At 50.5% G+C, this 11,122-nt stretch overlaps 1 protein-coding gene across 1 annotated transcript in view; it reads left to right on the top strand.

Moving 5' to 3' along the window:
* The first annotated feature begins 10,327 nt into the window (after window positions 1-10,327).
* INSR (insulin receptor) overlaps window positions 10,328-11,122 on the top strand; it is a 55,355-nt gene continuing 54,560 nt past the window's right edge. The window contains exon 1 of the mRNA XM_030509700.1: window positions 10,328-10,680. Coding sequence (XP_030365560.1) covers window positions 10,599-10,680 — 82 coding nt within the window. The 5' untranslated portion in view covers window positions 10,328-10,598. The remainder of the gene's footprint in view (window positions 10,681-11,122) is intronic.

Genomic DNA, 11,122 nt, shown 5'->3' with positions numbered 1-11,122 from the left:
GGCAATCAGCCCTTTCTTTGCCACCTTAAACACCACCTGTGTACTACACCTCTTTTTACTGCACCCAGTGTCCTTGAGCACAGCTACAGAGTGCAAACTTCCAGCTGCTGCTCCCAAGCCCATAGCGCCAGGATAGAAAGCTATTGCTGAGTATCACCTACTTATGGAGACGTTCAGATGGGTGCCACTATCATAACAGTTCACCATTTCCTTGACACCTAAAACTCCATCCATGTACTGCCTCTCCGGTGCCCACTCTCGGGCATTGTGGAGCACGGCTCACAGGGTGCAAACCTCCAGCCCCTGCTCCCACAGACAAGGAACCAGGACAGAAAGCTCACACAGAGTGAGCTCCAGAACTGTGCCACCAACACGCAATCCATCCTCGCATTGCCACTCAGCAGTCCGTCTGCTTCCTCTAAGTGCCTGCTTTCAGGCTATCCAGAGTACAGATGTAGCCCTAAAGAGAAGCTGCTGCTGGTTATCCCTTACACCTAGACACCTCTAGAATGGTGCCATTAACAAGGCAGTTCACTCTAGCTTAAACCACAACAGCCACCTAAAGCCCCATATGTATACTGCACTTGTGTTGAGTGCTCTCGAGTGTCCTGAATCACACCACGCAGAGTGCAGATGTCCAGGCCCTGCTCCCAGAGCCAAGGAGCCAGAAGAGAAAGCTGGTGCTGGGCATCACCTCCACAGGGTGTTATCCACAATGGTGCCACCAACATGGCAATCAGCCCTTGCTTACTCACCTAGAGCCTCTGTTGAGTGCAAAAGTTCAGTGCCAGCTTCAACACTCAATGACCCCAGATACCGGGCACCGTAGAGGAGAGGTTGCAAGCAACTGGACTTTTAGGTGGGAAAACAAGGAGCGAGAGCAATGCCGGTGGCACCGTTGCGGAGCTCACCGTGTGCAGAAGAGGTGCAGCACCAGCTTTCAGTCCTGCCTCTTCGGCTCTAGGAGCAGGGGCCAGATGTTCGTGCTCTACATGCCGGGCTGCAAGACGGCCTCAAGTAGGTCCTGTAGAGGTTGCATGCAATTGGGCTTTTAGATGGGAAAGTGAGGAACAAGAGCAATGCTGGTGGCACCATTGTGGAGCTCACCGTGTGCAGAAGAGGCCCAGCAGCAGCTTTCTGTCGTCGTTCTTTTCCTGTAAGATCAGGGGCCGGACGTTCACGTTTTGTGCCTCATGCTTTGGCACGTACGAGAGTGGGTGCTGTAAATGTTGCACGCACATGGACTTTTAGGTGGGAAAGCAAGGAGCGAGAGCAATGCCGGTGGCACCGTTGCGGAGCTCACCATGTGTAGAAGATGCCCAGCAGCAGCTTTCTGTCCTGGATCTTTGGCTATAGGAGCAGGGGCCGGACATTCGCACTCTGTGAGCCGTGCTCCAGGATGCCTGAGAAGGGGCACCAGAGAGGAGAGGCAGTAAGCAGATGGAGTTTGAGTTGGGAAAGCAAGGAGCAATAGCAATGCTGGTGGCACCGTTGCAGGGCTCACCGTGTGTGGAAGATGCCCAGCACCAGCTTTCTGTCCTGGATCTTTGGCTGTGGGTGCAGAGGCCAGATGTTCGCATGCTGTGCACCTTGCTCCGATACGCCTGAGAGTGGACAGCGGGGAGGCCGCACACAGATGCAGTTTTAGGTGGGAAAGCGAGGACTGAGAGCAATGCCGGTGGCACCGTTGCAGAGCTCCACATGTGGAGAAGATGTCCAGCTGCAGCTTTCTGTCCTGGCTCTTCGGCTGTCGGAGCAGGGTCCTGACGTTCACACGCTGTGCGCCGTGCTCCCAGGTGCCCACATAGCAGAACACGCACAGTGCTCTCCATGTGCTACTGACCTCACCTTTACAAACACCTTTTTCACTGTAGAAATAGGGCAGAGAAAGCTGGTGTCTTCAAGACAGAAAAAATAAGAATAATTCAGCTTTTCTCTTTTGAGACAAATTATTCTGGTCAATAGTGTTCGTGACAAACGTGTATTTTTAAGAGGCCATTACATTAAAGCAGACACGAAGTAAACTAGAATGAGTCTTTTTAAAACACTGCTATTGCTAGAAAAATTGAGAGCCTGAAGTGAATCAAGGCTTGTTGTGAGAGTGTAAGAGCCGGGTTTAAGTGCTTGCGATGAGCTAAAATCAAACTGTTCCGCATCTGTGCTGTCCTCTCTGTAGCCTCAGGCGGGAAGGTGCTGGTGTTGAGGGGTGCAGTGGTTTCGTGGAGGAAGTGAAGCGCAGCCGGTGACCCCCGAGTGTTCCTTTGCCATGTGCGTTGCTGTTGTGTTCCAGTAGGTGGGGTGTCTCGGCCTGCCTGGTGATCACAGCACCAGCCCTGCCTGGGAGGGAGGTGGGGGAAGAACCGCTTGTCACAATTGAGTTCTTACGAAAACCCGCCCGCTGCTTTGAACACATCCCAAAGTAGAGTCTCTGCTTCAGAATTAGCCTTTGTTCTTTCCAGAACCAGCTGCGGCTGTGAAGACAGTTAACGTTTTTTTACAGAAAGTATTTTTGTTCATTAAACAGGATGTTTGCAGTTCAGCGTGCCATCCCTGGAGGGATTATCAAATCAGTGATGGTACTATGAAGTGCAGCTTTTTATTCTGGCTACTACCTGATAGGCTCATTCTGTTCAAGCAAACTCGTTACCTTGAACTTCATAGAAATTTGTAGTTGGAGCAATCCAATTGTGGCCATTTCTACTTTCCCCAAAACTTTTTCTTCAACTCTAATGTTTGACATTTCGCTGTGCTTCAGGAGGGAATGCTGTGTCACCAAATGAGGTTTTAATTCTAATTGTTCACTACTTTCCCTGTAGGCATTTCAGTGCTGAGCTCCTCTCTTAAAGCAGAGGTTGAACGTAGCGCTGAAATGTTTTTTGTATGTGAGATATTGGAATGAGACAATATTAATGCTTCATCATCTATAATATTTTCCCCTTTATTACTTGAGATAAAGTGTTTTTTCCAGCTTGCGAAAGACCTGCTGCATCATTGCAGACAATTTGCTATCGGCCATGTGTTGGCTGTAACTTTTTGGCACCTAGAAATCAGTAGTTCAATTGGAATGACCTGAAAGGAAACTACTAGTGATAGCTTACCCCTCAAAAACACCCACCCCTCCAAGCTAACAAAGCAGCCTGCTAGGAAATCAGTTCAGCCCCACGTGCTACTTAACTTCTGACCACTGATGTTTCATGGGTGTTTGCTATTTGGAAGGATGAACTGCCAGAAGTGAGATTGAATTCTGTAACTACCAACTCCTGTTGTGGTATCCCGCGTGACTGCTGAGCCTCCAGCGCCGCACCGAGCTGCTGGTCACCTCTGACCTAGTGGAAGAATGTTACCTTCTGCCCTGGCAAAGCAAACGGGTGAATTGCCTCAGTGGCCAGCAATCTCCTTGCACACAATGGCTGTTTTATCAATTGGCAGTTGCAGTCTTTGCTTTTCTTGAGTTCATTTAGTAATTGCAGTTATTCAGAAACACTTTGAAGATTGGTGCTGGTAGTATTGAGAATAAACAATCACTGGAGGCTTTGTGACTGTCATAGATGGAGTGACAGGTTTTATTTGTGACTAACGTTTGGGGGGCTACTTTAGCCCTCAGCTCCATTTCATAGCATGGGGCTCTGATGTGCTGCTCTACTGAATAATGTTATATATAGAAATAGCTTTCTGTGAGACTTGCAAACATTGTGAAGTGAGAATTGCTTAACTTTCCCAAAAGCTTGGGAAATCCAGAAGGAGCGATGTTTATCAGGCGTAGGGCTGAGCCTCGGTTGGCTTCTTGGCAGGCTACCTACTTGCAGACAGCAGGGGAAAATAAAGAAAGAAATCTTTTGGAGTCTTGGGTCACGTCAGGCCGGTGAATTCTCCGCTTCCAAGCCTGGCAGCAACAGAAACCGTGGGTCAGTCTAAGCTTTTCTGGCAAACAGCCTTGGTGCCAGAGACTCCTTGTGTTACAATAGTTACTGTTTCAGTGGTGTCCTCGGTCACAGCTCGATTGGACGTTTTGGGAGGACTGTTTACAGTAGCTGGGCTGTCAGGATGCTGTAATGGCAAGAGCAGAACGCTGCGTACAACGGCTCCTGTGGCTCCTCAGCTTTTTTGGGCTTGTGATCCCTTGGCTTTACTTTGCAAAGCCTCTGTGTATCAGACTTCATAGGCTGGGAGCAGCTTTCCAAACCTGGCAGCTTCTGCCAAAAGGGGGGATCTTGTGAAAGGGTGAAAACGATTTGGTGGACAGAGCAGGGTTCTGCTCCTGACTTCTCACTGAGTGCAAGTCACCTCCATTCTCACTGCCTCTACTGTAAACCTGACGTGAAACCTCAGAATCCAAGACTGATGATTAATAGTTATAAGCATGAAAATCATTTTAACCATGATAACACAGCAGCCAGGAGCAGAAAATAATAATCAAATTTCTTGCTCCACAGCAGTTCGATGCCACCCCAGAGCCCGACAGCACAGGGCTGGCTGGGAGCTCTCGTCCTGATCTGCCGCATTGCTGAGGCTTGCTCTGTGTTCCCACCGAACAAGAGTGACATTAAAACCCGACTTAGCTAAATCGATCCCACCTGTCACATGACATTGCCGTGACATTTCTGGCACCAGCGCTACCTCCTAATAGGAGGTGGAAGTGGGAAGCAGCAGCAGTTAGTGAATAATGGATCAGATACGCCTGATTTGTAACATTTACAAAGAAAGGGCGTGTCTCCTAGCTACAGAACAAACTGGTTATCAACACGGGAACCAGAAGTTCTGTATCCTCCTCAATGCAAAACGTGAGATAAAGCAGTGTGGAGCATAGAGTTACAGTTTGTTGAACATCCCCACAGGGCTGTCCCTCCAAATTCCCCTCTGGAGAACGTGCATTAGTGTAAAGGAAGAAAAACAAGAGACAAAGAAGGAAGGGGGGGAGGCAGGGGTGGTGAGCTGTAGATGAGAACTGGTGTAGCCAGTTGGTTGCCTGGAGCACAACGTGCCCATCCTGTGCGTGAGAGTGACGCTGCTGCAGCCGCTAACTCGTGCATGGCTGCGATAGAGAACACGCGCCTGGCAGCGCAGGGCGGGTTGTGCAAACCACAGGTAGGGTTGGCTTAGGTGTACTGCGAGGAGCAAGTATGGCGGATGAGGGGATTGAAGGCCAGATACAGAGCAGAGAATCCCAGACTGGTTTGCATTGGAAGGGACCTTAAAGCTCATCCAGTTCCAACCCCCTGCCACGGGCAGGGACACCTTCCACTAGAGCAGGTTGCTCCAAGCCCCTGTGTCCAACCTGGCCTTGAACGCTGCCAGGGATGGGGCAGCCACAGCTTCTCTGGGAAAAGTCTGTGCCAGCGCCTCAGCACCCTCACAGGGAAGAGCTTCTGCCTCAGAGCTCATCTCAATCTCCCCTCTGGCAGGTTAAAGCCATTCCCCCTTGTCCTGTCCCTACAGGCCCTTGCCCAAAGCCCCTCTCCAGGTTTCCTGTAGCCCCTTTAGGCACTGGAGCTGCTCTAAGGTCTCCCCTTCAGGAGCCTTCTCTTCTCCAGGCTGCCCCAGCCCAGCTCTCTCAGCCTGGCTCCAGAGCAGAGCTGCTCCAGCCCTCGCAGCAGCTCCGTGGCCTCCTCTGGGCTCGTTCCTTGAGCTCCATGTCCCTCTTGTATTGTTGCCCCAGAGCTGTCCGGCTGTTTCACAGCTGGGCCCTGCCTGCTAGCACAGGTTGGGACCACAGACTGGTGTGTGGTTCTCACAGCAATGAAGAAAAGTCTAGGTTCTTTCCAGCTGAAAAGTTTGATGCCGAATTAGAACAAAGATCTTCTAACAAGGAATGGGAAGTAAAGCCAGTATTGCGTCTGCCTCTGTGACATCCAAAATGCAAACTGAACAAAAGCAGAAACTGGACAAAAAGATAAAACAAGGCTGCAGTTGGCTGTGGAGAGCTGTGACGTCCTTTGCATCCTTCGGTTGCTTTGAACTGCATGTGGCAGAGAGATGCCCTCTGCCATTTTCACCTTGGGCAAAGGTTGTATTTGCTAATATAACCATAGAATTCTCCAGAAGGATCTGACAGTGTTTCCTGTTTCAACAGTAAAAAAATAGGTCTTCTTAGCATGCAGAGTGACCGGATCCTCATCCCCTGAGCTTTCTCCCACCGAGAAGAGAGCAGTCACTTAACGGATTTGGTGTGGACGGAAGGAAGGGTAAGAAAGGAACTTTATCAATCCATGACGTGAAACATTTTATATTAAGAGATTTGGCAAATGGTTCTGTGTGACTCCAAACAGGATGTGATAAATTTTCTACAGTCAGCTCTCCTGTACCCTTGGCTTTAGGTTTAGTCACTCAGAAGTCAATTCTGTAACCTTTACAGCAACATCCTGCCAGTGATGCAGAGACTTGGCTATTGTTGGCTTCAACAGCAGCTCTTCTGCATCTTCAAAGGACAGGAGGCTGAATATTGTGAGAAACTTGTGAGCAGGAATTTGTTTGACAAATCAATAAAAATAGAGCAACCTGAGCAACGGGGTAACTATTCACCCATGCACTTGCTGCCTGTTGTCAAGAAAGGCCATGCTGAACAGTGGGTGAAGCAGAAAGTGAGAATTCTGACCCTCAGCTCAGCCTTCTGGCTTGCTGTGGGGCTTTGGCTCACCGAGCTGGGCTTCAGCTGGTTTGTTCTTAAAACAGAATTACTACCAATAGGTACCTGCTTGGTGAGTCAACAGCTCCGAAGCTCCTTTTGGGTCCAAAGCTTTGTGTTCCTTTAATATTCCTGAATATTAGCATGGAACTTTACTTTTGTATGGTTGCAAGAAAAAAGCAACCCAAACCCCAACCCACCCACATGCGTGTTTGGTTCCAGTGTAGACTTCAGGAGGGAAAGTTCTACCTCATTTTCAAGACATGAAGCTTTCACAAGCGCAGTGTCTTGGTGATCAGGAGGCTAAGCTTCAAGGCAAGGATGTGACTGTGCTCCAAGGGTAGTGTGCAATCCATGACACATTCAGTGGACCTGTACTGCTGCACACAGCAGGCCCTGGAGATAAGGCTTTGAAGAACCATATTCTTGGTGCCTAAACAGCTCAGTCTGTCTCAGCTTCGTTAACCTGAGCAGGAGAAAGCTAAATGAAAATGAGATGAAGCTGGTGGTTTCAGCCCTCTCAGAAGGTAGGGAGTAATGTCAAGCTGGTTCACAAAGTCATCTTCTGTACTCGTTTGTGCAAAGGTGGTTCCTCCTCTAGGGATGTTACTGCCAGGGGTTCCAAGAACTTCATTTCCTAGCAGCACTCATCTGGAGGAGCTGGGATCTGGTTAGGAAGTCATAGAGTAGAATGACAGAATCAACTAGGTTGGAAACGACCTTTAAGATCACCAAGTGAGTGCACTTAGGTGGGTTTCATGTGGAAGCATTTGCAGGGCAGAGCAGTATGACTCCATGCTTCCAGTCTCTCAGAGAAGGAAGGTTGGGACACAGCTCCAGGAAGATTTATTTTAAATTGATTTCCTTTTCCTCAGCTCTTGTGGGCTGCAGCAGCCCAATGCTATTGTGTGGAGGGCACCGACCCTACGGACACTGTGCACCTCTTCCGAGGAGGCCCTAGACATATAGCTTTACACTGCTATTTCTCTGGCTTCTTTTGTACCCTTTTAGTCTGTCCTGTGATTCTTGGCAGCTGTGAACTCATGGGACAGCTCTTTTTTTGGGATTTCAAAAGGAACAAGGCTTTCGATGAGGCCTATAAATTTACTACATTATCTTGGGTGCTTTCATACTTCTCATACTTGTACAGTTTAATATGTAGCACTTTTATTGTGTGTTACCTCAGCTGAAATGCTAATGATGACAAAACTGAAATGGGTTTTCAGGAAAACACCACGGTGGGGGGCCACCGTTTGGGTTCCAGCTCTGAAAGTACAATGAATATGTTGTCGCACTCATTTTCTAAATAGTTTTGAAAGGAAAAGATCCCTTCTGAGCACACTGAGGGTTCTCAAGACACAAATAGTAACCTGGCTGCTACTTCTTTGTACATTTGTATAAATTTTATCCTATAAAGAATATCCTTCAGCAAGCATACACTGATCAGGTATGTAATTATAGATAATTTTCTGCATTAGAGATAAAATGTTAAAGGTTAGAAACCAAAATCTTATTTCAAAGTTCCATACCCATTTTCCTTGCTTTCCCTGGCAGTTGAGACTTATGAGATTTATTTAAGTAAGGAATGAACCAAACCAAAAAACACTAAGTCTTTGTGGGGTCGAAAAGGTAGATACCCTCTATTTCAAGTCTCTCTGTGTTTATTTTCTTAGGTGGATTCAGAAATGAACCCCAGTAAGTGCCACAGTTCATAGCAGATACTTACCACTGCTTAGTTTTAAGTTATTTTAACTAAACCACGAAACATCTGTGGAAGGGAGAAAGAAAAGTGAATGTTGCCAAAGAAAGTCATATCTAATGTATCAAACAAGTGATTTTAGTAGTTTCTTCTCTAATTTCTGATTTAAGAGACTGCAGTGCAGCTATTAGGGGAAAAAGAGAGTAAGCAGGTGCTGGCTTAGCCTCTTAGTACCCGCATTGCTACTGTTGGTTTATCTGATTGCAAACCTAGTGTACTGTAGCATGATGAGTATGTAGCAGTGAGCGTATGGGAAAGATGCTGGAAAGATTGCACCCTGATGTTCTTAATCAGTAATTAGAAACTAAAAATAGTATTTTAGGGAAGGATAATAAATCTGTAGCCTTTAATCCTCCTGTGCCAATCTGTAAGCTGATATCATTATTACATGAAAGGCAATAAGAACATAAGTGAGTAAGCAAAAGTAGGTTGCTATTACAGTCACATTATAAATTCCACACAGCTCAAGCTGTCTCAATGATGTTTGGTGCTGTCTATTTTATGCAAAGCCTAAAGTCATAAAGCGGGTTAATTTGCAAGCAGAGAACACATAGTTTTGTTGTTTACTTCCATTCCTAACTGCCCTTACTTCCTGAAGCACTCCGGAGCGAGGTTCTGAGCCTGCTGTGCCTGTGAGTTGGAAGGAGGAGTGCACGTTGGAGAAAATGGCAGCAAGAACACAACCGGAGGGGGGAGATTTGTTCCCATGACGGCAGCTCTGACGCACCAACAGGCTCAATCACCAGGCACACATCTTCTCGAGCTGCACCGATGACAGAGGCAGCATCCCCGCTTAAGCAGGGCCCTTCAGCTAAGCATTTAAATAGTTTGCAAATGCTAAGATGTAGTTATTGTTATAGAGATACCGGCGCAGCTAATCACAGTGGGGTGATTTAGTGCAAACAGGCCATCGACCTCACCCCATCCAACTGGGAAACCTCAAAGACCGTCAGAGAGTGACCCATACCAAAATAGATGTGATTTCATAGAGCAGTCCTCCTCCCATTCACAGCTATGTAATATCCCTGTGACAACTGCAGCAATTCTTTAAATGGAAAAGCAACCCAAAGTATTTAAAATAGTGCAAAACTCCTAACGCAATTCCGTGTCTAGAAAAAGGAGCCAATGTGAAGTGAGCTGTTGGTAACCGGGGGGCTGCCCCAGGCCCGTTGAGCAAGAAATGTAATACAAAAGTGAGATCTGTTGTAAGCCAAAGATGGTGGGGAAAAGATCTGAAAGAAGGATGTCTATTTTCCAAGCGCTTTTGAATTAAAGAAGCTTTATTCCAGTAGTTTATCACTCGCTATCTTGCAGAAATGAGTGGAAGCAAGTGCCAGATAAAATTACTGCAAGTTGCCAGGGAACACACTGTCATGGCTTAGCACGACTGCAACGCAGAGGTGATTAAAAAAGGAGGAAAAGGCATCTGCCCACAGCAGGGGGGTTGGAACTAAATGATCTAAAGGTTCTTTCCAATCTAAACCATTCTATGATTCCATGAAGTACTGAACCCTGCTGCAAAGAGACAACTGTAACTCGAAGTGGCTATGTGGGCACCGTTCAGTCAGCAGTACCCTCTCCCCGAGCTGTTTAGCGAGTCTCTGGGGCAATTCAACCTCTCCAAATGCTTCACTGAGCGGAGGAGGAGGAGGAGGAGTGGTGAAGCAGAAGGGGAAGAAGCCCCGCTCCCGGCTGCCCCGTCCCCACCTCGGGGAGCAGCTGTGCCTTGCTCCTCGGCTCTACTCGCTCGGCGCGGCCCCGGGCACCGGCTCCCCCGCCACCACCTCACCCTCGGCGGGTCTGGAGCAGGCCCATGCCCGGAGGAACCGTCCCGGCCTCCCGGGGCCGCTCTCCCGGCGGGGCCGCCCCCGGCAGGTGGACGCCGCCGCCGCCCCTCCCCCGGCCCGTCCCGTCCCCTGCCCGGCTCCGCGCCGCCTCTTGCCACCGCCCCGCTCCGCTCCCAGCTGACGGGGGCAGCCGCTTGTTTACTGGCCGGAGAGTCAGCCGCCAGCCCGGCCTGCGCTGGAAGGGGCCGCTGGAGCCGGGGCCGACACAGAGGGGCAGGGAGGGGCCGGGCGCTATAAAGAGGGCCCCGGTGCCTCACCCCAGTCTTTTACCGACGATGCGAAGCCGGGCCCGGCCCCCGCGCCCGCCCCGCGGCCTCTGATTCGCCCCCGCCGGGACGCGCCGAGCCGCGGCGGCTGCAGCGACGCAGGCATGGGACCGAGAGCGGCGGCAGCGGCGGCGCTGGCCGTGGCCGTGGTGCTGGCGGCCTGGTGCGGCCGGAGCCGTGGCGAGAGTGAGTAGGGGCGCGGCCTACGCTGGGCGGAGGGGCCCGGGCGGGCGGCTGGGCCGCGGCCCCGCGGCGTGATGGGGTGAGGCGGCCGGGAGGCGCGGGCGGCCCGGCCCCGCCGCGGTTACCCTTTGTACCTGCCCGGGGCGCGGCGGCGGCTGTGCCAGGCCGCGCCGCGGGGCCGGCGGCTGAGGCGGCTCGGCCGGGGCCTGCGGCGCGGGGCCCGCAGCCCTCCCGCGGGGAGCGGCTCGGGTCACCTTCACCCCCGGGTCCCGCGTGCGCGGCCCCGAACTGCTGCGGGGTAGAGCGGGGGGGGTTGGCGGCGGCCGGGATTGGAGCTGGGACGGTACCGGGAAGGGCTGGAGCTGCCCTCGGTTCACTTCGGGTTTCAGTCATCGGCGCGTTCGGAGGCGCCGAGTCTCTCGCTCTCCCCGAGCCGGCGGGAATA

Source organism: Strigops habroptila, chromosome 20 (assembly GCF_004027225.2).
Source record: "Strigops habroptila isolate Jane chromosome 20, bStrHab1.2.pri, whole genome shotgun sequence".
NCBI lineage: Eukaryota > Metazoa > Chordata > Aves > Psittaciformes > Psittacidae > Strigops > Strigops habroptila.
This window is presented reverse-complemented; position numbering and strand designations above follow the sequence as displayed.